The 27931-nt window shown below is 43.1% G+C and overlaps 1 protein-coding gene and 1 long non-coding RNA gene across 4 annotated transcripts; one reads left to right on the plus strand and one right to left on the minus strand.

The window, feature by feature from the left end:
• Nucleotides 1-13280, plus strand: LOC120977031. Its single transcript, XR_005773811.1, has 2 exons — nt 1-35; nt 13198-13280. It is a non-coding gene; the product is annotated as an uncharacterized LOC120977031 (long non-coding RNA).
• Nucleotides 1258-26105, minus strand: RAB9B (RAB9B, member RAS oncogene family). 3 transcript variants are annotated; one of them, XM_040404754.1, is made up of 2 exons: nt 26028-26105; nt 1258-2229 (listed from the first exon to the last, which is right to left on the minus strand). In XM_040404754.1, the coding sequence occupies exon 2, from the start codon at nt 2149-2151 to the stop codon at nt 1546-1548; it is 606 nt and encodes a 201-aa protein (XP_040260688.1). In that variant the 5' UTR covers nt 2152-2229; nt 26028-26105; the 3' UTR covers nt 1258-1545. The 3 variants fall into 3 exon arrangements, with proteins under 3 accessions (XP_040260688.1, XP_040298795.1, XP_040260687.1); XM_040442861.1 differs by lacking the exon at nt 26028-26105 and adding an exon at nt 25776-25911 and having other exon boundaries at nt 1258-2232; XM_040404753.1 differs by lacking the exon at nt 26028-26105 and adding an exon at nt 7063-7268.
• Between the last annotated feature and the right edge of the window lie 1826 nt (nt 26106-27931).

Consider the following 27931-nt stretch of genomic DNA (forward strand, 5'->3'; position numbering starts at 1 on the left):
ATATATATATATATATATATATATATATATATATAGTTTTCCACATAATATGTCCCCTGATCAGGTGTGTTTCTGTACAGCAGGATGAGGGCTGCAAACTGTTTCTCTCTGGTCCTTGCACCCTTGATCTATGCCAAGGGATCCTCACAGACAGACAAAAGACAGCAGAGGGCAATTGGAGCAGATTTTCAAAAGGTGTTAGGCTTCTTTCACATCAGCGTTTCTCCTTTCCGTTCTCCGGCTCCGTTGAGGAGCAGGAAAACGGAAAGGACGGATTCTGCAGATAACTGAGACCTAACTGAGCGTAACGACCCCATAGACTATAATGGGGTCCGTTCGGTGTCCGCTCAAAAATCATATTCTGAGCGGACACCGAACAGACCCCATTATAGTCTATGGGGTCTTTAGGCTCCGTTACACTTAGTTATCTGCAGAATCCGTCCTTTCCGTTCTCCTGCTCCTCAACGGAGGCGGAGAATGGAAAGGAGAAACGGTGATGTGAAAGGAGCCTTATTTGGAATATGGGACATAAAATAGGGTTTTCTTATCGTCACAAAAAAAATCTTCATCCTGTAAGATACACAATAAATAATTATATGTAGTTACTTAAATGCTATTAGCTACAAAAAGTGACAGAAAAAAAAAAAAATCACTAAATAATAGAACTTTGGCTACCTTTCAGCATGTAAAATTGTTATTTACACAAAGCCAAAGCATTCAGAATTTGAGGCATACTACCTCTGGAAACATTAGAAGAGGGATCCGCAACCTCCTGCACCCCAGATGTTCTGAATGCTCCATTCACTTCTGTGGGAGTTGTGAGAACAGCCGAGAATGTTTGCATGCTGGGAGTCGTAGTTTCACAGCATCTAAAGTGCCGAAGGTCGCTGATCTCTGCGTTAGGCTACTTCCACACTCCCGTTTTGGCTTTCCGTTTGCGAGATCCGTCATGGGCTCTCACAAGCGGTCCAAAACGGATGAGTTTTGCCCTAATGCATTCTGATATGTAAAAGTATCCGTTCAGAATGCATCAGTTTGCCTCCGTTCAGTCACCATTCCACTCTGGAGGCGGACACCAAAACACTGCCTGCAGCGTTTTGCCATCCGCTTGACGAAACTGAGCCAAACAGATCCGTCCTGGTACACAATGTGAGTCAATGGGGACGGATCAGTTTTCTCCGACACAATCTGGCACATTAGAAAACTGATCGGTCTCCCATTGACTTTCAATGGAGTTCATGACGGAGCCGTCTTGGCTATGTTACAGATAATACAAACGGATCCGTTCATGACGAATTCATGCGGTTGTATTATTGTAACAGATCCGTTTTTGAAGATCCATGATGGATCCGCCAAAACGCGAGTGTGAAAGTAGCCGTAGAATAAGAATATCCAACCTTTTTGTGCCAACACTGATTTACAGTCCTTTAAACACCATCAATTCTAAGAACCTTTACTCCTATTTTTTAAGCAGTACTCTGATTTCCTACTACCAGTTTCTGTGTTCTGACAGATTTCTGACTTGCCAACTGCAATGCACTTCTTTTAGCAGCACAGTGACCTTGAATGGTCATCACTATGAAGGTCTACAGTATGCCCAAACACTGTATGGTCCATGTGTTCTTCCATGGCCAAAACTTGTCTTACTGCTTCTTCAAATGCACCAGTAACATTTGTGTCATCCTTTGCACTTGTTTCTAGGTAGGGGTAGCCCCCATTTTCACTGCACCATGCTTGTGCTTCAGCTGTGCTAACTTCTCTTTCATTCTTGTCAAGTTTGTTGCCTAAAACAACAAAAGGAAAATGTTCAGGTTCTTTAACATCTGCATAAAATGTGAATTCCTTTCTCCAGTTACTGAGATTATGAAAACTCTGTCTGTCGTCCACGCTAAATGTAAGTAGACAGCAGTCAGCTCCTCTGTAGAAGGGAGTGCGAAGACTCTTAAAGCGTTCTTGACCAGCTGTGTCCCATATCTGCAGAGTCACCAACCTGCCGTCAACTTCAAGGTCCCGATTAAGAAACTCAACTCCAATTGTGTGAAATGCTTGAGAGTCAAACTTGTTAGTTACATATCGATTCATAAGGGAGCTTTTTCCAACGCCACCATCCCCCAATAATATGACTTTGAGCAGTAAAGATTTTCCACTCATTTCTGCAGAATTTGAAGATGTCCTATATCTCGCTGATAGATTTTGTCAACATAATTCTTCAGAAAACACGGTGATCATCTAAGATAGTGAGAAAACGACAATTAAATAAAAGTTGCAAACAGTCATGGTAAACCATTAAGTGATTACAACAGTAATTGCCCTTTATTTGTAACCACAGTCAGAAAACTGTCCACAGCACTAGTTTTTTCTTTCAACTTAAAGGGATTTTCTGAGGTTTACAACTGATGACCTATCAGGATTCTCACAGCTTTTCCTAGGCCAGTGATATCATGTGGCCTAGCAGCAACTTCTATGGGGCTGAGCTGCGATACCAAGCACTGCCTCTATAAAATGTACGGCGCTTCGCGAGCACGGAGAAGGCAGTGGCTGGTGCCCTGGGTATCTGATCCCCTATTCAGAGGATAAGTCATCAGTTAGAAACTCTTGGAAAACCCTTAAAAGGGTTATCTGGTAATTTATACTGATAACCTATCCTCTGGACTCCCGCCAATGTGATAAGGATGACCTATCATGAGGATAGATCATTATCTTTTCCAGAATAACCCCTTTAAAGTATGGCCTATTCCAGGTATATTTCACTTTACCAGGAAAAACTATTGACAAGTGTGTAGCTACTCCAGCATATACCATTCTGCACTTACACTTTCTATTTATTAACAGAACAACCACCATGAAGACATAACCTTTATTATAATTATTGAAATCCCTCACGTGTAGGCATAAAATATTAAACAAGTGGGACAGGCTGGAGAAGAGAAAGCTCTCTCTAAGGTCTCTCGAATGTCTGCCACAATAGGGCTGATCCCGTGTCAGGAACCTCCTATTCTACCCTGGAATCCCACTGACACACAGAGAACAACCAACAAGTCACTGTTAACCGTTGTCAGTCAAAACTATAAGTACTTACATGTACAATGGCCAAATTGATAATACTGGACAGAACATGCGAAAGCATATGTTTCAAAGAAATGGAGAAAATGTCCTGAGTCCCAATGCATTTCCCTGTGGTATTCAACCACAGTTCATTACGGGACATAGAGCATAAACCATACACAATAGCACTTTATGTAGCAGAACATAGACAATATAAAAAGATGTTAAGAATGGCCTAAAGTTAATAGGGCACATTTATCATAGACTGATGTACACCACACCTGGCCATAAATTAGACGCAGCATCCAGCAGTACATGTTCCTATACAGATATGTACGCTAGCCTGTGACTAGCATAGATTTGTTTGATGACAGAAAACTGTTGTAAATGATAGGGGCCAGGGGAGAAATACCACTTGTGCAAAACAATTTGGGCAAGTGGTGTTAAAAAAAAAAAAATGCCAAACCTGCAGTTTTCAACTTTTCATGCCAGTTCTCTGGCATATATTATTGATAAATCTTCCCAAATGACATCATGGAAACACGGCACAATATAATGTTATAATAAAAAGCAAGCACCTCGAGCAAATCGAAATGTACTGGGTGCTCCAAGTGCAAAAACCAATGTACACTGCTCAAAAAAATAAAGGGAACACAAAAATAACACATCCTAGATCTGAATTAAATATTCTGCTGAAATACTTTGTTCTTTACATAGTTGAATGTGCTGAAAACAAAATCACACAAAAAAAAAAAAAATGGAAATCAAATTTTTCAACCCATGGAGGTCTGGATTTGGAGTCACACTCAAAATTAAAGTGGAAAAACACACTACAGGCTGATCCAACTTTGATGTAATGTCCTTAAAACAAGTCAAAATGAGGCTCATTAGTGTGTGTGGCCTCCACGTGCCTGTATGACCTCCCTACAACGCCTGTGCATGCTCCTGATGAGGTGGCGGACGGTCTCCTGAGGGATCTCCTCCCAGACCTGGACTAAAGCATCTGCCAACTCCTGGACAGTCTATCACGTTGGTGGATAGAGCGAGACATGATGTCCCAGATGTGCTCAATTGGATTTAGGTCTGGAGAACGGGTGGGCCAGTCCATAGCATCAATGCCTTCGTCTTGCAGGAACTGCTGACACACTCCAGCCACATGAGGTCTAGCATTGTCTTGCATTAGGAGGAACCCAGGGCCAACCGCACCAGCATATGGTCTCACAAGGGGTCTGAGGTTCTCATCTCGGTATCTAATGGCAGTCAGGTTACCTGTGGCGAGCACATGGAGGGCTGTGCGGCCCTCCAAAGAAATGCCACCCCACACCATTACTGACCCAATGCCAAACCGGTCATGATGGAGGATGTTGCAGGCAGCAGAATGTTCTCCACGGCGTCTCATGACTCTGTCACGTCTGTCACATGTGCTCAGTGTGAACCTGCTTTCATCTGTGAAGAGCACAGGGCGCCAGTGGCGAATTTGCCAATCTTGGTGTTCTCTGGCAAATGCCAAACGTCCTGCACGGTGTTGGGCTGTAAGCACAACCCCCACCTGTGGACGTCGGGCCCTCATATCACCCTCATGGAGTCTGTTTCTGACCGTTTGAGCAGACACATGCACATTTGTGGCCTGCTGGAGGTCATTTTGCAGGGCTCTGGCAGTGCTCCTCCTGTTCCTCCTTGCACAAAGGCGGAGGTAGCGGTCCTGCTGCTGGGTTGTTGCCCTCCTACGGCCTCCTCCACGTCTCCTGATGTACTGGCCTGTCGCCTGGTAGCGCCTCCATGCTCTGGACACTACGCTGACAGACACAGCAAACCTTCTTGCCATAGCTCGCATTGATGTGCCATCCTGGATAAGCTGCATTACCTGAGCCACTTGTGTGGGTTGTAGACTCCGTCTCATGCTACCACTAGAGTGAAAGCACTGCCAGCATTCAAAAGTGACCAAAACATCAGCCAGGAAGCATAGGAACTGAGAAGTGGTCTGTGGTCACCACCTGCAGAACCACTCATTTATTGGGGGTGTCTTGCTAATTGCCTATAATTTGCATCTGTTGTCTATCCCATTTTCACAACAGCATGTGAAATTGATTGTCACTCAGTGTTGCTTCCTAAGTGGACAGTTTGATTTCACAGAAGTGTGATTGACTTGGAGTTACATTGTGTTGTTTAAGTGTTCCCTTTATTTTTTTGAGCAGTGTATATTAGAAAACCACAGCCCACATGAATAAATGGAGCACACCAAATTAAAAAAACTTTACAAAATACTAATTTTATTAATGTCATCCGAGACAAAAATAAACAAGTTAAAAACACTTAAAGGGCTTCTGTCACCCCACTAAACGAATTTTTTTTTTTGTGTACTTATAATGCCTATCCTGCAATATATCAATACATTATGTTATTAATCATTTTCGTTCAGTAGATATGTCAAAAAACTTACTTTTATAATATGCTAATTACCTGTCTACCAGCAAGTAGGGCGTCTACTTGCTGGTAGCAGCCGCAAAAAACCGCCCCCTCCTCCTGTTGATTGACAGGGCCAGCCGCGATCTCCTCTCCCGGCTGGCCCTGTCAGCATTTTCAAAAATCGCGCGCCTGTGTTGATTCGGCGCAGGCGCTCTGAGATAAGGAGGCTCGCCTCCTCAGCACTCCCTCAGTGCGCCTGCGCCGATAACGTCACCGAAAGAGAAGACGTCATCGGCGCAGACGCACTGAGGGAGTGCTCAGGAGGCGAGGGTTTAGTGGGGTGACAGAAGCCCTTTAAAGGCTATGTACAGCTTTGGGAGCAAATATTTTTTTAAATATTGCATTGTACTCATTTGGAGCTAAAAATCTTTAAGCTTTTGAGTCCTTTTTTCTGTACATAGCTAAGATGCTCTAAAACAGGCATGGCCAACTTGCGGCTCTCCAGCCTTGTAAAACTACAACTCCCACTATGCCCTGCTGTAAGCTGATAGCTATAGGTAGTATGGACATGCTGGGAGTTGTAGTTTTGCAACAGCTTGAGTGCCTAAAGTTGGCCATGCCTGCTCTAGAAGCAGCCTGTGGATTTTCTCTCTTTTCTGTCAGTTGGGGAGCTGACGGGCTCCTTATCTCTGCTCTCTGACATTATAAACGCTAATTATACCTCAGTTCTTATCTTACTGATAAGAATGTGACTTAAATAAGCGTCTTAGTATCATGTCTTAGTAAATTAGAGATAAGGGTTATTAGATGACCCGCACAATGTAAAAGTAAAAAGTACCACACAATTAGACAAACAGTTATCCCCTTGTGACAGAATGGCTCAATATTTTTAATAAAGACCAATTGAAAAAATTATTTTAGCATAAAATGAGTAAAATGCAATTCTAAAAAAAAATTGCCCTCGAAGGTGCAAATAGCCTTTAAAGGGAACCTGTCACCAACTTTATGCTGCCCTCACTCAGAGCAGCATAAAGTAGTGACCGACTAGCTGATTTCAGCGGTGTGTCACTGATAAGCTAAAAGTAAATGGTTGTCAAGAACCACCATTAAAACCATTGCAGCTCAGGTCTTGAAAAGAGTCAAATCTACCTGAGAAGAGTCAGACTTATTTATAAGCTCCTGCTCTCCCCACCCATCTGCTGATGATTTGCAGTTCTCTTCTAGGGAGAAAAGTAATGAGAAGACTGTCGATGATCATCAGATGGGCACAGAGCAGGAACGTACGAATAATTGACTTCATAGGTAGAATTGACTCTTTTCAAGGCCTGGGCTGCAATGATTATGATGCTGGTTTTCGGCAACCACTTACTTTTAACTCATGAGTCACACACCACTGAAATCAGCACATTTGTCATTCATTACTTTATGCTGTCCTTGGTGAGTTTAACATAAAATTGATGAAAGGTTCCATTTCAAATATACAGAATTCTTGAGGAGCATCAATTCATAAATAATGACTCCGAAGACCACATCCCAAACCCCTGATAAGGCAAAAACCAATGTAAAGCTATAGAATAAGTTGTAAGCACAAATAATAAAAAACAACCTCACACTAAGAGAGCTGTGGAAGAGTCCCCATGCATATGCCGCTAGCACAGCTTCATCAGGGGTTCACCCAGGACAATAAAAGGCAATACCTGCACACACAAAGCATACGCAATATCATTTACTGTATCAAACACCGATAACATAAAAGAATGTTAAGGAGTGGTCAGTTATGCATCTTGGCTTTTATTTATATTTCCCCACCCTTCTGTCTTGAAATACCTAATTCTTTGGGTTTATAACACAATTAAAATCTCCATTGACTAGTGAGGGACACTCAGGTCAATGATCAATGAAGGTTAACTTCATTGATCATTGGCCCGAGTGTCCCTCACTAATCAATGGAGATTTTAATTGTGTTATAAACCCAGGGACTGATAGGGGCTGACATCCAGACTCCTGTACAAGGGTCCCCCTTGGCTAGATTCTGTCAGGAATCAGGCTTTGTTGATGTATGGTGCCTTGTAGGGAGGTATCAACGGCGGACAATAAACATAGGGTAAAACCTCCTTTAGATTAAACCCCCACTGGATCTCAGAAAATGATGGAACAGGAGTTTGTCCGATTCTGGGATATTAATTATAAGTCAGCAAAAACCCAATTGGTATAGGATTCCTTTAAGGCCTTTATTAGGGGGGTATTTGTTAGTAATATCTCTAATTTAAGAAAGGGGGTATGGTATAAAAGAAAGTAATTTAAAAGGAGCAGCGGCAGGTGCCATGATGGAATTCTCCAGAAATAAAACTGAAGAAAACCGGGAAATTATGGAGAATGCCAGTCAGGAATACTCCAACTTCCTCCTGGATAAGGCCCAGCAGAGACGTTTTTTTAGGGGACAAAGATATTTTGCTGAATCAGGTGGCCCAGGGAAATTACTAGCCAGTGTGATCTCGAATCAGGATAAAAAAATAAATAAATGAAATACTAAGTATTCGCTCATCTGAAGGGATAATTGAAGATCAAGAGTATATAAAAGGAACCTTTGTTAGATGAAATGATTGATGTCTATTTGGACAACATCTCTTTAACTGGTCCTCACAGACACCCAAAGAGAATCTCTTGATCTTTCCCTGTATGAGTTAGAGGCAGCATTAAAAGCATGCTCGGGAAACTCCTCCCCTGGTTCAGATGGATTCCCATATGAATTCTATCGTAAATATAGGGTGGTTATTCTCCCTTGTCTATTGAGGGTGTTTACTGAATCATTGGATGATGGTACCCTTCCGCAATCAATGTCAGAAGCTGTGATAATATTAATACAAAAAAAAAAAAAAAGGCAAGGACCCCCTGGATATGGAGCCATATAGGCCGATTTCATTATTAAATATGGATGTGAAGCTTTTCACCAGGGTCCTGGCTATGAGGCTTGTTAAGGTTATTACATCAATTATACATCCTAATCAGAATGGCTTTATTCCCAATAAGGGCACACACTATAATCTCAATCGCTTGTTTGCCAATCTGCAATCTTCTTGACGGGCTTCTTGCTCCATCCTGTCTCTTGATGCCTCTAAGGCATTTGACAGGGTGGAGTGGAGATTCCTCTGGAAGGTTTTAGAAAAAAAAAAAAAAGGGATTTCGTGCTAGGTTTATATATATGATTACGCTAGAGGTACCCGTCAAGGGTTCCCCCTCTCCCCAATACTTTTAGATATTTATATTGAGCCTCTTGCAGCTAGGGTGAGATAAGATTCTGGGATTTAGGGTTTGGGACATTAGGAAGAGAGGACCACATTTCGCTATATGCAGATGATTATTCTTCATACATAATACTAATGTTACACTCCCAAGAGTTATATTAACTGGTCATATGCCTTAGATAGATATGAACTTCCCAGTAAAGGACCCCTGAGTATGCTGAAGATCTCTGACTCCTTTGACTATTTGGGTATGATGATTTCCCCCAAGACTGAAGACTTAATTTGAACCCTTTGATATGTAAACTGAGGTCTAAAATTGCAATATGGCTTAGACTTCCTCTATCTAGAGCCGATAGAATATCCCTAGTTAAGATGGTGATTTTACCCCAGCTCCTTTATATTCTCAGGAATTCCCCAATATGGATTGAGGATACATTTTTTAAATTAATTGAGGGAATTATTAATGATCTTCTTTGGGGAAGAAAGCGTGTAAGACTTAAAGTGGAACATCTTTATAAGCTGATAGAAAAAAAAAGAGGATTGAACCTTCCTTATTTCAAGGGTCATTTTGTATTGGCTCAGTTATGGCTATATTTCCAATGGAAGAAAAGACAACTATGTAGGAATTTGGTGAGAAGATCTCGTTATGATAACATGTTTACTTTATTGGAATCTGGGCAAATATCTAATGAGTGGCAGGTTTATGATGAGACACGGAAACTGTTCAGTAGGTCCTGGTGCACTATTAGAGGATGGCTGGGAATAAAGGGATCCTTATTTTGTACACCCCTTTGGCACAATTATCATTTACAGGTTTTAGATGAATTAGTAGGGGATCAGTACAGGCAAAAAAAAATTATTTTTTATGTTGCACAAGTGGTGAGGAAAGGAGATATATTTTCCTTATTGGAGTTAGCGCAAAAAGAAAATATGTCTTAATTTATTAAGGTTTAGGTACTTTCAGCTTTATTCGGCACTTTCTATTCTTGAAGAAAAATCTTTGCTAGGTATAGAGACTTCTACACCCTTAAATGAATAATGGGGGATCTAGGTCACAGTGTTTGGATTGCTCAACTTTAAAGATTATTAGTTAAAGCACTATTTAATAATATTAGTTCTCACGGTCAAAAAGCTTGGGGAACTGAAAGTCCAACGATACAACTAGATGAATGGGAAAATGTAGTGTCTAATTTAAGATTAGCATCTCACAACTTTAACCAGATCTTGGTTCAATTTAATATTTTACATAGAATATATATGTCAAGCCATTATGGCTTAACAGATGTGGTTTGAGAAATAGATCTAATTGTCCACTGTGTGATTCATTTGGGGCAGATTTTTTGTACATGTTCTAGCTTTGTATAGAATTAAAAGAGTATTGGGGAGCAATTGACATGGGTATTACCGAAAAATTTAAAGTAGTGATCCCTTTTAATGCTGAATGTTGGATACTGGGGGATCTCTCTAAAGTAAACTGCCATAAAGATAAAAAGATTATTTTGTTAAAAGTAATGTTTCTGGCAAGACTCCTGATCACACGGGTCTGGTATTCACGGAATATACCAAATTTAACTACATGGTTAAACTTGGTGAATAAGATAAAAAGATATGAGAAGGTTCTTTATAAACAGTGAAATATAGAGGATAAATGGACTAGGATATAGGGTGTTTGGAAATGTTAGTCTTCGTCGTCTTGACTCCTCGCTAGAGACACGCATCGCAAAGGGGAGGGTGGGTAGGGAGGGTATTACGGGTAGGGGTAAAAAGGAAGAAAAGTAATAATGATGTTGAAGATGTATGGAAAATAATTGTTTGATTCTCAATAAAATTTACACAAAAAAACAAAACAAAACAGGCACAATATAATAAGATACCTGCACAGACACCAGAAAGAGGTCCAATCACCCCCAGTAGTAATCCACTAGATTACGATAGATAAAAGGGCTGGTAAACGACTAAGTGTAGCAATTAGGGGTGCACCGAAATTCCGGCGGCCGAAAATGGGCCTAATCCATTTCGGCCGATATTGGTACATATCGGCAGAAAATATGATAGCCCCGCCCCACCGCTCCGGTATACTAATATAAGATGTCATATTCATTTATTGGTTATTAAACATGCCCCCTCAGTCCTATTACTACCTTACATCCTAATCGCATCTGTAGAATTCAGGCAGCCCAAGCCGGCAGCGTAACTCTTGTCATGTGCCTGAATGAAGCCGGCGGCGCAGCGAAGTGACGTCATTGAGAAACGCGCCGGCCGCCCGGCTTGGGCTGCCTAAATTCTACAGAAGCGATTAGGATGTAAGGTAGTAATAGGACTGAGGGGGCAAGTTTAATAACCAATAAATGAATATAACATCTTATATTTGTATACTGGCGGCAGCGGGGGGGGGGCGATCTGTGGATGGCACTGTTATGGGCTGGGGGGTCTGTGGATGGCACATATATAACAGTGCCACCCACAGATCCCCCCAGCCCATAACAGTGCCATCCGCAGATCCCCTCCTGTAACAGTGCCAGCCACAGATCCCCCCCCCCTGTAACAGTGCCAGCCACAGATCCCCCCCCTGTAACAGTGCCAGCCACAGATCCCCCCCCTGTAACAGTGTCCGTCATCCACAGATCCCCCCCCTGTAACAGTGTCCGTCATCCACAGATCCCCCTGTAACAGTGTCCGTCATCCACAGATCCCCCCCGTAACAGTGTCCGTCATCCACAGATCCCCCCCATAACAGTGTCCGTCATCCACAGATCCCCCCCATAACAGTGTCCGTCATCCACAGATTCCCCCCATAACAGTGTCCGTCATCCACAGATTCCCCCCATAACAGTGTCCCCCCATAACAATTGTTTTGTACAATCACTTGTGTATGAGGAAGCACCATGTTATATAATATGATTTATTAAATTCATGAAAAAGAATTATTAATAAAATTATTTAAAAAAAAAGTATTTTAAAAGTATTTGGGCAAAAAGGCAGTTTCGGTTTCGGTTTTCGGTCAAGGGCATCCTGAATTTTCGGTTTCGGTCCAGAATTTTCATTTCGGTGCACCCCTAGTAGCAATAGTATATACTATGTTGCTGCCAATAGATCATACATACATTTTTGACAGGACATACCGTACTAAAAAGGATGAAGATAGGGAATTAATAATATCAATTTGTAGAGCTATAGAGAGGGGTATAATCAGTGTTCTGTATTCGTTAGAGATAAAATGAACACATTTAGCATAAACAGCATAAACACATAAATAGCATAAACACATTTAGCATAAACATAACATTTAGCATAAACATAAACAATAAATTCTACATTTCCTGTGCTTCGCAGACAGGGCATGAATAGGCTATATGTGTAGTTTATACTGGAATGAATACAAATTCCTCATATACAGGTGTATACTGAACTCCCTGTGCCTCTTACACATGGAATGAACGGGATATACTGTGCATGTAGGTTATACCGTAATGAACACACATTACACATATACAGGTGTATACTGAACTCCCTGTGCCTCTTACACATGGAATGAACGGGATATACTGTGCATGTAGGTTATACCGTAATGAACACACATTACACATATACAGGTGTATACTGAACTCCCTGTGCCTCTTACACATGAAAAACAGGATATACTGCGTATGTAGGTTATACCGTAATAACACATTACACATATACAGGTGTATACTAAATTGCCTGTGCTTCCTAGACAGGGAATGAATGTGATAAGTGTAATTTATAGTGGAATGAACATAAACAGTTAGTTTTCCACATATAGGGGTTTACTGAATTCCCTGTGCATCTTAGACTACTTTCACATCAGCGTTTTGGCATTCCGTTTTGTGACCAGACACAAAACCGATGCTAGCTGGAACTGTTTTGGACCGGTTTTGAGAGCCTCTGCGGGATCTGAAAACCGGAAACCAAAGTGCAGATGTGAAAGTAGCATTAGATGGGGAATGAACAGTATATACGTGAAGTAGATTCATTTTGGATTCCGTGTGTTTCTAGTACAAGGATGAACAGAGAGTGTCTGTGCAGTTTATGGTGGACTGCTTTTTTGATATAGTGTAAACAGTATTTAGTGTAGTTTATGTAGACTATTAGTATAATATTTCTGTAGCTTAAAGGGGTTGTCCGAACATACCTCCATTTTCACCCAGGCAGCCCCCCTTGACTTGAGCATCGGAGCAGTTCATGCTCCGATACTCTCCTTTGCCCTGCGCTAAAGGCATTTTCAGGAGTTCCGGTGATGTACCGGGCTCTCCATGGGGCTGCCAGGAAGCCCGGTGACGTCGTCGGCACTGATAAGATAAGATGCCTTTATTGTCACTGTACAATACAATGTAATACAATGTACAATACAATGAAATGTTGTTTGGAGCAATCCTAGATGCCATGGACTAGAGGAATAAGAACTGACATTTAAACTAAAGCATTACACTAGAAAAACTAAACATTTGCACTAGAAAGCATTACTATTCACAGTTCACAGCATATATATACAGCACAGACCAAAAGCTTGGACACACCCTCTCACTCAAAGAGCCCTCTCCATTCTCATGACCACGAAGGCATCAAAACTATGAATTAACACACTGATGGCAGTCTTTAGCGCTGCCCTAGCCAGTAAAACGGCCCAGCAGTGTGTTACTGTAAACAAAAGAGCCCGTGCTCTGCGCGATTTAGCGCAAGACAAGGGAGCGCATAGGAGCAGGAGATGCTCCGATGCCAACAGCAGGGGGGCTGCCTGGGTGAAATTATGGGTATGTCCGGGTTCAGCTCTGAACCCGGACAACCGCTTTAAAGGGGTTTCCCAAGTTTTATTGACTGATGATCTATCCTCTGAATAGGTCATCAGTATCTGATTAGTGCTGGTCAAACCAGAGATCGCAATAACGCCTGTTCAGGCCACTTTAATCCCTAAAATAGTCTAATGCGTATCCTTTCCCTGTCATTCATGAGCACAGGGCGTGCTATGAAGCACAGTGATGCCTGAAATAACCAGCCCCATACAGCAAGAGCATGATCTTCATGGGGTGGCGCCTGGCAGGGCAAGAGGCCTCCTGGTGGGCAGTAGGGTCTAGTTTTTGAAACATTTTATATGATATAGGGACATATAAAAAGCTGTGCGTCCCAGCACTGAGACTCCCGCTGATCTCTAGAATGAGGAGTCAAACGCTCAGCCACGTGCTGCTTCTCCTCACTGCGGAGTGCGATACTGAAGATGGTCTCATTGACTTTCTATTGAGACCGTTCTCAGTATTGAGCTCAGAATCAAGCAGAAGCAGCACTCGGCTGAGCGCTTCTGACTTCTTGTTCCAGAGATCAATCAGCTCTTTTGATAAGTGTTTATGACACATCAAAAATAAAAAAGTGTAGTTACCCTTTAATGTTGGTCAGGGTGCCTGACTGGGGTGGGGTCTGGGGTGAATACAGGCAGGCTATTATAGCCAAGTGATGAAATACAGGGAAGATACACTGTACATTGGACGGTACGTTATCACTTGGCTATAATAGCCTGCTGTGCATTCACTCCAGACCTCTCCCAGCAGCTTAGGCTACTTTCACATCACCATTGTTTATTCAAGTTTTGACATCTGGCACAGGATCTCAAAAGCTTAAAGGGAACCTGTCACCGGGATTTTGTGTATAGAGCTGAGGACATGGGTTGCTAGATGGCTGCTAGCACATCCGCAATACCCAGTCTCCATAACTCTGTGTGCTTTTATTGTGTAAAAAAAAAACTATTTGATGCATAGGCAAATTAACATAAGAGTCATATCTTACTTCTGTGACCAGAGAAGAGCAGTGGCGTCACCAGGGGGGGGGCCACGCCCCCCCCTACATCATGCTGTGCCCCCCCAACTAAAATGCCCCCCCAAGTGAGCCGCCGCCGGGCACAGGGAGATGAGCGCTTCCATTGCGCTCATCTCCTTCGTAATCTGCCTGTGCCAGCGGAGGTGCAGGGGAGGGAGAGGAGTGTCCCTTCCTCTGATAGGCTGCCGGCCTAGTGCCTGCAGCCTATCAGAGGCCGGCGCAGGCGGGGCGATGACGTCATCGCGCCGCCTGAGCCTTACAGCGCGGGACACAGGAAGAGTCTGCATCGCTGACACTGAGGTAAGTATAATAAGTGTTTTGTTTTTTTTTGTTTGTTTTTTACAATAGTGTTACCGGCACATTGTGGGGGCTTATTACAATGGGGGTGGGGCTTATTACAATGAGGGGGGCTTATTACAATGAGGGGGACTTAATACTGGCACATGATGATGGGGGGGACTTAATACTGGCACATCATGATGGGGGGGGACTTAATACTGGCACATCATGATGGGGGGGACTTAATACTGGCACATCATGATGGGGGGGACTTAATACTGGCACATCATGATGGGGGGGACTTAATACTGGCACATCATGATGGGGGGGACTTAATACTGGCACATCATGATGGGGGGGACTTAATACTGGCACGTGATGGGGGGCTTATTACTGGCACGTGATGGGGGGCTTATTACTGGCACGTGATGGGGGGCTTATTACTGGCACGTGATGGGGGGCTTATTACTGGCACGTGATGGGGGGCTTATTACTGGCACGTGATGGGGGGCTTATTACTGGCACGTGATGGGGGGCTTATTACTGGCACGTGATGGGGGGCTTATTACTGGCACGTGATGGGGGCTCTTGTTACTGGCACGTGATGGGGGCTCTTGTTACTGGCACGTGATGGGGGCTCTTGTTACTGGCACGTGATGGGGGCTCTTGTTACTGGCACGTGATGGGGGCTCTTGTTACTGGCACATTGGGGGGGCTCTTGTTACTGGCAGTTGCACGTTATTGAGGGCACTTATTACTGGCACATTATTGGTGGGCACTATAGGGGCATCTACTGAGGCCACAAAGAAGGGGTGTTTTATATGGGGGGCTCTGTACAGTAGCATTTTATACTGGGACACATGATGGGTACTATGGAGAAGGGGAGACAGGAGTACTATGGAGTCATCTACGGGGGGCACTAAGAAGGGGTATTTTATACTTGCAAATTATGGGGGACACTGAGGGCATCTACTGGGGCACGATATATGGGGCATTTTATACTGGTACATTATGGGGGGCACTAGCAGGAAGGGTGGAGAGGAGCACTATGGGGGCATTTACTGGGGGCACTATATAGGGGTATTTTATACTGGCACATTATGGGGGACATTAGCTCAACTGGGGGCATAAGGGGGTAGGTTTTGCACATTATAAAGAGAATTATTTCTACTGGGGGGCATTATGGTGGGTTTTATTACTCCCCCATGGTATGACCCCCTAGTAGCAGCACCAGCCTCTCTCTGCTCTACTATTCCTCTGCCCCTTCTCCAAATCCTTATTATGAAATCTTTCTCATTAGGATAAAACACAACATCAGCTCCGCCGAGCCCCCGGCCAAGTGTTAAAGTGGCGTCCGAGATCCCCAAGGGCCAAGCCAAGTAACTGTAAGTGTTCATGTGAAATATGTTTATTTTATATATGTACACTCCTGTGAGAGGCGGGGAGGGAGATCTGTGGATGACACTGTTATAGGGAGGGAGATCTGTGGATGACACTGTTATAGGGAGGGAGATCTGTGGATAACACTGTTATAGGGAGGGAGATCTGTGGATAACACTGTTATAGGGAGGGAGATCTGTGGATGACACTGTTATGGAGGGGGAAATGGGGATGACCGTCAAGGGGTGGATCTGTGGATGACACATATAGCATAAGATGCTATATACGGTATGTGGCATCCACAGATCCCCCTCTCTATAAAAGTGTCATCCACAGACAGCTGGACTTTTCTTCCCTGTTGCGGTTTTAGGTATTTTGTAAAGTATTGTAGCATTTCTAAGCGTACTTGTGTAAATGTATCATTGTTATAGCTCCCCCCCCTACTTTTGTCCTGGCCCCCAGTGTGCCCCCCCAAAATTTGAAAGCTAGAGACGCCAGAAGTGTCATATTTTCAAGCTCTGACTCATCTCAGGTTAATTTGCAAATGTATCAAATCGTTTTTTTACACAATAAAAGCACACAGAGCTATAGGGACTGAATATTGCGGATGTGCTAGCGGCGATCTAACAACCCATGTCCTCCGCTCTATACACAAAATCCCGGTGACCGGTTCCATTTAACCACCTTCCGTCTGCCCGTTGACTATAAACGTCCGGGAGGTGGATCTCTATCTCTGAATGGACGTTTCTGAACGTCCATTCAGAGATGGCAGCTGCAGAGCGGGTTGCCTGCTGTCAGTGACAGCAGGACAACCCAGAGAGAAGGCAGGGACAGTTCCCAGGTGTCTCTGCCTTCTATATCGGTGTATACAAAGCGTTCAACAAGCGCTGTGTGTACAGATCAGGAAGCGCTATGTGCCGCCGGGGCCAGGAGAGTGCAGGAGCTGTCAGGTCTTATACAGACCTCGATCAGCCCTCCACTGAGGCTGTACAGGGTTGTATAATGTATAGCGAAGTTAAATGTCCCCCAGAAGTCTTGTATGACCTTATGGGGGACGCAAAGTGTAAAAAAAAAAAAAAAGGTTTAACATGTCAAAAAATTAATAAAAAAATTCCACAAGTAAGGAATTAAAAGAAAATGTTTAAAAATAAAAAATAAAAAATGTAAATAGACATATTTGGTTTTGCCGCAGCTCTATAAATATATTACATGAGCCACCCAGTCCGACAAACACCATAAAGAAAAAAAAAAATTATATATATATATTATATATATATATATATATATATATATATATATATAAAAAGCCGGGCAGCACTGCTTTAATTTGGTTGAAAGATGGGTGCCAGCGGTAATCCCTCGATTCAGGATGATGAACAAATAATAAAAGTCCGCAGCACTCCTTGAAAGATGGGGAAAAAAAAGTGCCATTTAGGCTATTTTCACACTTGCGTTCGGAGCGGATCCGTCTGATGTTTCATCAGACGGATCCGCTCCGATAATGCAGACGTTCGCATCCGTTCAGAACGGATGCGTCTGCATTAAAACTTAGAAAATTTTCTAAGTGTGAAAGTTGTCTGAGCGGATCCGTCCAGACTTTACATTGTAAGTCAATGGGGAACGGATCCGCTTGAAGATTGAGCCATATGGTGTCATCTTCAAGCGGATCCGCCCCCATTGACTTACATTGTAAGTCTGGACGGATCCGCTCGCCTCCGCACGGCCAGGCGGACACCCGAACGCTGCAAGCAGCGTTCAGGTGTCCGCTCACTGAGCGGAGGCTGAGCGCTGGCAGGCGGATGCATTCTCAGTGGATCCGCCTCCACTGAGAATGCATTGGGGCCAGACGGATGCGTTCGGGACCGCTCGTGAGCCCCTTCAAACGGTGCGCACGAGCGGACACCCGAACGCTAGTGTGAAAGTAGCCTTATTCACACGTCATATAGCAACGTTTCGGTTCTCTCACAGAACCTTTTTCAAGCCAAGTGAACCATAAAGTGCAACAGTGCTAATATATATACATCATGTAATCAATTCAAGCTATTAGTCATCCCATAAAAAGCGTGCACTCCCCCTTTAACAATGTTACAATTCATTCATTTTAAACTGCATCTCAGTGTGAACAGAGACAAATAGTGTTTGATGCATGTTCCACAGCAATCCATATATCATATCTGTGATGTTGATCATACAATTCATATATTCTAGTAGTGATATTACAATAAAGTGCATTAAAAACCTATGTGATTAAAAATACCTTGCTGGGGCATTAAAGCTGTATTTCATATAGTCAATAAGGAAGATAAAAGTTCATCTCAAGTCGCGGTGCTCCACGCTGTATTCAGCGTGTCTCCCGATATCTAGTGCGCATGTGTCAACCCATATCCCTCCTACTGGGTGGTGCATATCTATTAGACGTCACCCGGGGCGGAGAAAAAAATGATCGAGACGCTAGATCAGTGCAGTGTCGGCCCATCCAGCGCACACAAAAGGTGCACGCGGACCAACCAACACATCGCACGCCCATGCATCATCGACTGTCCTCATCCCGGGTACACGCATTTGGTTTAAGGGCAATCTTTTGGGCAAATATATATATATATACACACATTAGAAATCTTCCTTATTACATATTCTTGTATCCAGCTAGATGTTCCAGCATAACAGCTTCCATGTTTTCCACTATATCGCGATTCATATTCCCCAACTGTAGAATAATCATATTATAGCATTATTCGCAAAGTTATAGTTATATGTAACATACGTTAAGTTCACCTGGTACAGCAATACGGATACACAAAGCTACAAACAATGAATGGCAGGGCGCTAGCCTACCATACCTCCAGTTACCCTGAATTCAACATTTGGGCTTCAATGTATCAAGACGGAAAATCCATCTAAGCTCATTTTTCTTTAGTACCACTAGCCTGTCACCACCTCTTTCCAGTGGTTTCACATGAATCTTAATTCATTCTCCTTATGATATTTTTCCATAAATTGCTTTGATACCGGTAGGTCTTTTCTTTTATTTCTGATGGATTGTCTGTGATTGTTACCTGGTTTTCATATCACATGTGGTCTCCCTTACGTAGAGCATTTTGCATGGGCACCATCATATACTACCCAAGATGAATCACATGTAAGGTAATATTTGATGTCAAAAGTCTCTCCTGTATCGGGATGTGTAAATACCGATCCCTTAACCATAAGTTTACAGTTCACACACATCATTACATGCCCCAGCAAGGTATTTTTAATCACATAGGTTTTTAATGCACTTTATTGTAATATCACTACTAGAATATATGAATTGTATGATCAACATCACAGATATGATATATGGATTGCTGTGGAACATGCATCAAACACTATTTGTCTCTGTTCACACTGAGATGCAGTTTAAAATGAATGAATTGTAACATTGTTAAAGGGGGAGTGCACGCTTTTTATGGGATGACTAATAGCTTGAATTGATTACATGATGTATATATATTAGCACTGTTGCACTTTATGGTTCACTTGGCTTGAAAAAGGTTCTGTGAGAGAACCGAAACGTTGTTACGGTATATGACATGTGTGAATAAATAGCACATTTGAGGAGTGCTGCAGACTTATATATATATATATATATATATAAAAATAAATAAATAGTGTCACCTTACATCACAAACTTACATCACAAAAAGTGCAACAAGAAGTTATCAAAAAGGTGTATGTCCCAAAAAATAAAAAATAAAAAATGGTACCAATAAAACAGTCACCTCATCCCGCAAAAAAAACCCAAAAAAAATATAGTTCTCAAAACATGGACACATTAAACCATCATTTTTTTGTTTTAAAAAATGCTATTATTGTGTTAAAGTGGAATAAATAAATAAATAAAAAGTATACATATTAGGTATCGCCGCGTCCGCAACAACCAGCTCTATAAAATATTACATGATCCAACCCCTCGGGTGAACACCGTAAAAAAAAAAAAAAAAAAAAAAAAAAAAAAGAGAAAAGGGCCAAAAAAGCCATTTTTGGTCACCTAACATCACAAAGTGCAACACCATCCAATCGATCAAAAAGGCGTGTGCCCCCCAAAATAGTACCAATCAAGCTGTCACCTCATCCCGCAAAAAATTAGATCCTAAGACAATCGGTCAAAAAATAAAAACTATGCCTCTCAGACTATGGAGACACTAAAACATCATTTTTTTGGTTTCCAAAATGCTATTACTCTGTAAAACCTAAGCTACTTTCACACCTGCGTTAGGTGCGGATCCGTCTGGTATCTGCACAGACGGATCCGCACCTATAATGCAAATGCTTAGATCCGTTCAGAACGGATCCGTTTGCATTACCATGAACAAAAAAAAAAATAATAATAATTTTTTGTTTTTTTGTTCATGATAATGCAAACGGATCCGTTTTGACTTTACATTGAAAGTCAATGGGAGACGGATCCGTTTGAAAATTGAGCCATACTGTGTCATCTTCAAACGGATCCGTCCCCATTGACTTACATTGTAAGTCTGGACGGGTCCGTTTGCCTCCGCACGGCCAGGCGGACACCCGAACGCTGCAAGCTGCGTTCGGGTGTCCGCCTGCTGAGCGGAGCGGAGGACAAACGCTGCCAGACTGATGCATTCTGAGCGGATCCGCATCCACTCAGAATGCATTAGGGCTGGACGGATCCGTTCGGAGCCGCTTGTGAGAGCCTTTAAACGGAACTCACAAGCGGAGCCCCGAACGCTAGTGTGAAAGTAGCCTTAAATAAATAAGAAAAAGTATACATATTAGACATAGCCACGTCCGTAACGATCTGCTCTATAAAAATGGCACATGACCTAGCCCCTCAGGTGAACTCTGTAAAAATATAAACTGTGCTAAAACAACCAATTTTTGGTCACCTTGCCCCATAAAGTGTTATCATATGTACCCAAAAATGGTAGCCCCTGCACAAGATGATCAGCATAAAAATTTAAAAAACATGGCGTTCAGAATATGGAGACACAAAAACAATCTTTTTTCAAAAATGCTTTATTATGTAAAACTGAAACAAACAAAGAAAATAGACATATTTGATATCATTGTGTCCGTAACAACCTGTTCTATAAAAATAGCACATGATCTACCAAAACAGAAATTTTTTGGGTTACCTTGCCTCACAAAAAACGTAATATAGAGAAATTAAAAATCATATGTACCCCAAAACAGTACCAATAAAACTGGCACCTTATCCCCTAGTTTCCAAAATGGGGTCACTTTTTGGTAGTTTCTACTATAAGGGTGCATCAGGGGGGCTTTAAATGGGACATGGCATCTAAAAACCAGTTCAGCAAAATCTGCCTTTCAAAAACCATATGGCGATCCTTTTCTTCTGCACCCTGCCGTGTGCCCTTACATCAGTTTACGACCACACGTGGGGTGTTTCTCTAAACCGCAGAATCAGGGTAATAAATATTGAGTTTTGTTTGGCTGTTAACCCTCGATGTGTTAAAGAAAAAAATTTATTATCTGCCAAAAAAGTGAAATTTTAAACTTGGAACTCCATTTTCCTTTAATTCTTGTTGAACAACTAAAGGGTTAAAGTTTGTAAAATCAGTTTTAAGTAACTTGAGGGGTGTAGTTTCTACAATGGGGTTACTATGTAAGCCCCACAAAGTGACTTCAGACCTGAACTGGTCCTTAAAAAGTGGGTTTTGGCAATTTTCTTAAATATTTTAAGAATTGCTTCTAAAATTCTAAGCCTTCTAATGTCCTAAAAAAATAAAATGACATGCAATTTTTTCATAAATAAAAGGTGAAATATATTAACTCAAATTTATGACTATCATGAAGTACAATGTGTCACGAGAAAACAATCTCTGAATGGCTTGGATAAGTAAAAGCGTTCCAAAGTTATTACCACATAAAGTGAGATATGTCAGTTTTGCAAAATTAGGCCTGGTCAGGAAGGGGGCAAAGGGCCCAGATGTGAAGTGGTTAATAAAAACACTTCCGTACCATTAAATACATCCAGATGCATGCGTTTAGATAACAAAAAAACAGGTACGCTACAATTTACTTACTTTGATTTTCAAGCCGGATCCGATTTTAGTTACGCAGACCGGACACAAAACTGCAGCTTGCATTCTGATCAGTTTTGTACCCAATGACAATGAATGGAAAACTGGACCAAAACCGTACTGTTTTGGCCCAGTTTTGAGATCCTCTGTTGGTTCTCAAAACCGGAAACAAAAAACGCAGATGTGAAAGTAGCCTCATTAACCTTATCCTGCAGGGATAGGAGCAGTGTTATTTACATAGGACTGTATGTTGGAAAGGCTGGAGAGAGTCAGTGATGTTATTGACATGGAACTGGTCTGAATGGAAGGGGGGGGGGGGGGGGGGGGAGATGTTCTTTAGATTAGCAATGGTTTACCTGCATAAATACCGACCTCTTAGTCCCCTTTCACACGAGCGAGTATTCCGCGAAGATGCAATGCGGGAGGTGAACGCATTGCACCCGCACTGAATCCGGACCCATTCATTTCTATAGGGCTGTGCACATGAGCGGTGATTTTCACGCATCACTTGTGCGTTGCGTGAAAATCGCAGCATGCTCCTCTTTGTGCGTTTTTCCCGTAACGCATGTGCACATTTTCCCGCAAGGCCCGTGTAAAAGGGGCCTTAGGCCTCTTTCAGACGGGCGTTGCGGGAAAATGTGCGGGTGCGTTACGGGAACTCGAGTGCAAAACATTGTAATGCGTTTTGCACTCGCGTGAGAAAAATCGCGCATGTTTGGTACCCAAACCCGAACTTCTTCACAGAAGTTCGGGCTTGGGATCGGTGTTCTGTAGATTGCTATTATTTTCCCTTATAACCATGTTATAAGGGAAAATAATACATTCTGAATACAGAATGCATAGTAAAATAGCGCTGGAGGGGTTAAAAAAAAAAATATATAATAATTTAACTCACCTTAGTCCACTTGATCGCGCAGCCCGGCATCTCTTCTGTCTCCTTCTTTGCTGAACAGGACCTGTGGTGAGCATTCATTACAGGGTGACGTCACTCCGGTCATCACATGGTACGTCACATGATCTTTTACAATGGTGATGGATCATGTGATGACCGGAGTGACGTCACCACAGGTCCTTTACCTGTAATGAATGCTCACCACAGGTCCTGTTCAGCAAAGGAGACAGAAAGAGATGCCGGCATCGCGATCAAGTGGACTAAGGGGAGTTAAATTTTTTTTTATTTTTTTAACCCCTCCAGCGCTATTTTACTATGCATTCTGTATTCAGAATGCTATTATTTTCCCTTATAACCATGTTATAAGGGAAAATAATAATGATCGGCTCTCCATCCTGATTGTCTCCTAGCAACCGTGCGTGAAAATCGCACCGCATCCGCACTTGCTTGCGATTTTCACACAACCCCATTCACTTCTATGGGGCCTGCGTTGTGTGAAAAACACAGAATATAGAGCATGCTGCGATTCTCACGCAACACACAAGTGATGCGTGAAAATCACCGCTCATGTGAACAGCCCCATAGAAATGAATGGGTCGGGATTCAGTGCGGGTGCAATGCGTTCAACTCACGCATCGCATCCGCGCGGAATACTCGCCCGTGTGAAAGGGGCCTTAGGCTAGGTTCACACCTGAGCGTTTTACAGCGCGTTCCTACACGCTGTAAAACTCTCAACAGGCAAAAACCAATGTTTCCCTATGGGCATGGTTCTCACCTGAGCATTTTACAGTGCCTACGAACGCACTGTAAAACGCCCTACGCCCCAAGAAGTACAGGAGCTTCTTTGGGGCGTATTGTCGCGCGTTCCCGCCCATAGACTTCAGCTGGAACGCGCCTAAATGGGCGTTTGCTTGTTTCCGCCTTAAAAAAAACGCCCGATAAAAACGCCTGTAAAAAGCGCTTACCGAATACGCTCAGGTGTGAACCCAGCCTTAGGGGGCGTTCACACCACCTCTATTTATTTCTGTTGCTCTGCTCCATAATGAGCAGAACAACTAAAATCATGGAAGTACTGGAACGGGCACAGAGCTGAACAAACTCCATTGACTATGATGGGATCTGTTCAGTTTCTGTTCGGGATCCTGTCTTTTTAACAGACATAAAGTGCTGCATAGAAGGCTTTTTTGGCTAGTCTCTGACAGAACCTGCAACAGAGGCCCAAACGTAGCCTCCAACACATTATGTAGGCCTACGGATTATTTATTTGAATTACTGCAACTTTCGTACTCTTCCTTGACTAAAAATACTCCCCAAAAATGGTAAGAGGAGTATTTTTGAAAAATAAATAAAATGTAGTGCGACCTCTGGGTCCGACCTGTTTGAGAAGGCTGCTTGACGTCATGTTCATCAGTCACATGGCCTAGGTGCAGCTCAGCCCCATTGAAGTGAATGGGGCTGGGCGGTGATACCAAGCACAGCTGCTATATAATGTACTTGCGCACTGCTGCCTTCTCAAACAGCTGATTGGTGACGGTCTAACACCCAGAACCCCCGCCAATCAGATAATGATGACCAGAGGACAGGTCATTAGTAAAAAAAATAAATAAATTGGAAAACCCCTTTAAACAGGTTGGTTGAGAAATAGTCAGGAATGGAGTTAAAAGGGTATTCCGGTAGGTAAAAGTTATCCCCTATAGAAATGCCTATTCTTGTCTGCAAGCTGCGGACAATAGGACATGCTCTATCTTTTTGCGGAGCTGCGGACCCAAAGATCGGGGCCGCGCACCGCAAATGCGGACAGCGCACTGTGTGCTGTCCGCATCCATTCTGTCCCCATAGAGAATGAATGAGTCTGCACCCGTTCCGCAAAATTGCGGAACGGATGCGGATCCATTTTGCGGACGTGTGAATGGAGCCTTAAAGTGGCTACCCAATTTCCCTGTACATGGATGAAAACATCCGGTGTTGAGGGGGAGCAATCAATGGCAGGCGAGGACGAGCCTTCCTAGCGTCACCCGCCATGCTAGGGAGGCTCATCCCCGTCTGCCATTGGCTGCTCTCCACCCCCTTCCATATGTTTTCATCCGTGTACAGGGAGAAGTAGCAGCGGCACGGGGACCAGAAGCGGCGCCGGGAGTGGGGTAAGTATATTACCTGTGAGGGGCCTGGCACATGGGGGGGGGGGGGGCTGTTTCAGAAATTGGATAACCCCTTTAAGCCACATTCCTATCGGTAAGAACTGAGCTATAATAGGTGTTTATAATGTCAGAGATAAGGAGCCATCCATTGAGCTGGTAGACAGAAAAGAGAAAACGTAGATCCTGCTACTAGAGGAACGCAAGGCTGTGCAGAAAACGGGGCTCCATATGGGTAATAAAGACCCATTTAAAAAATTGCAGTAGCAATAATGCAATGCCCCCAACGGTAAAAAAAAACTAACAAAAAAACACCATATTTTTCACTTTATAAGACACTTTTAGAAGAGGAAAATATTAAAAAAAAATATTTGAACCAAAAGGTGTACTAAAACATGTAACAGAATAAGTGATAGGGGAATGAAGCACGGTCATTTGGGGGTGTGATGACAAAAATAGGCTTTCTTATTCTCCGCCTCTAAATGCCAGGTGCGTGCCCAAAAAGTAGCCTACCTCTGCAGTTTTCTAAATGGATAATTATTCATTCTTTTCAGTAAATCCCAAGGTAGAGAACAGTCCAATATTCAGACCGTCCCACCAGTAAGAAGGTGCGGGCGGGGCCGCTCTGATCAGATGTCTGTCATAATGCGCATCTGATAAGCCACTAGTGAGGCACAAACCGGAGCTCTCTGCCGGTGCTAATGAGGACATGGTATCCCATGCACGGAGTCGGGTACAACACCCAGCATTACAGGTGGCCACTGACCAGAGATGAAAAGCCGCCCGTTACTTGCGTGCCCGCGCTGCAGAATCCTTCCCGTCGCCACCGGGACATAGAGGGGGCGGGGCTTCTACCAGCCATCTACAGGAAGGCACGCCCAGCCGCAGTGGACGATGGGAGTGCCACGCGCAGGAAGTGCCCGCCTCCTGGAGGACGTGCCTGAGGACCCCAAGGAGATGCAGGGAAAGACCTGTCCATCTGGTTTAACGGTTGTGACTAAATACTATACTCCGTAAGGACCTGGTCCTTACCAGTGATAGTAAATAGCCGACTCAGTGTGAGCTGGCTATTTCCTATCACCGGGAAGGACCTTTTTGCCCCCTAGTGGTCAGGTCCTGAACTGAAATAGTATTTAGCCAGTTCACAGGGAGTTGGCTAAATACTATACTCCGTAAGGACCTGGTCCTAACCAGTGATAGGAAATAGGCAGCTCACACTGAGTCGGCTATTTACTATCACTGGTAAGGACCAGGTTTTCCCCCTAGTGGTCAGGTCCTTAACTGAAATAGTATTTAGCCAATTCACAGTGAGTTGGCTAAATACTATACTTCGTAAGGACCTGGTCCCTGATCTGGTTATTGAACTTTGTTAGGATTTAGTTGATTTTTGATGACTTGGTGAAATCCCCTTGTCTATTAGGACCTGGTCAGTAACTATGTCCAGTAACACATCTTCTACATGGATACAGTGTTATAGTATACAATGAAGTTATATAGGTGACTATAGTAGAATGAGCCTCTTTTATGTTTATTTTTATATTTGAAAAATCTTTAAAATAACCAAAAAAACTGTCATGTGACTTTGGAGTACTTGTATTGGTAGAAATGTCCGGTCCTATGATATTCATGGTAAAGCGCTTTCCAGAAACATCTGCCCATGTGATCTCTGTTGGCTATTTCCTATCACAGTTAAGGACTATGCCCTTAAGGAGTATAGTATTTAGCCAACTCCCTGTGAACCGGCTATATACTACTCTGTAAGGACCTGGTCCTTACCAGTGATAGTAAATAGCCGACTCAGTATGAGCTGGCTATTTCCTATCATGGGTAAGGACCTTTTTGCCCCCTAGTGTTCAGGTCCTGAACTGAAATAGTATATAGCCAGTTCACAGTGAGTTGGCTAAATACTATACTCCATAAGGACCTGGTCCTAACCAGTGATAGGAAATAGCCGACTGTAGAGGAGCTGTCTATTTCCCATAATTTGTAGGGACCTCTTCTGCTTCGTTAATCTGGTTATTGAACTCTGTTAGGATTTAGTGGTTTCTCAATGACTTGGCTAAATCCCCTTGTCTATTAGGACCTGGTCATTAACTATGACCAGTAACACATCTACAGTGTTATAGTATACAAAAAAGTTATGTAGGTGACTATTGTGGAATAAGCCTCTTTTATGTTTATTTGTATTTCTGAAAAATCTTTACAATAAACAATAAAAAAAAACTATCATGTGACTTCTGAGCACTTGTATCTTCAGAAATGTTGTTCCTGTGATATTCATGGTAAAGAGCTTTGCAGAAACATCTGGTCATGTGGTCTCTGTACTTTCCTTGTATGGATTATACTTACCTGCTCAATGGCACCCGTGTCGCTGCGGATTTCTGCATGGCCACTGCTGCATCTCCATGTCGTTCGGATGAAAAGATCCAGTGACGGGGGAGCAGCCAATAGCAGGCCGCAACGGTGACCAGACCCAAGGGGGCTCGTTCCAGTCGCGGCCTGCTATTGCCTGCTTTCCCCGTTGCCAGATATTTTGATTTGAGTGATGGGGAGATGCAGCGGCGGCCATGCAGGGATCGGGAGCGACGCGGGTGCCCTGAGCACGTATAATCCATACAAGGGGCCCGGGCATTAGCGGAGATATTTTCGATATCCGATAACCCCTTTAAC

The sequence above is a fragment of the Bufo bufo genome, chromosome 8 (genome assembly GCF_905171765.1).
Source record: "Bufo bufo chromosome 8, aBufBuf1.1, whole genome shotgun sequence".
In the NCBI taxonomy this organism is placed as follows: Eukaryota; Metazoa; Chordata; class Amphibia; order Anura; family Bufonidae; genus Bufo; species Bufo bufo.

Coding starts and splice junctions, on each gene's coding strand:
- RAB9B (XM_040404754.1), bottom strand. CDS start 2,151: ATGAGTGGAAAATCTTTACTGCTCAAAGTCATATTATTGGGGGATGGT.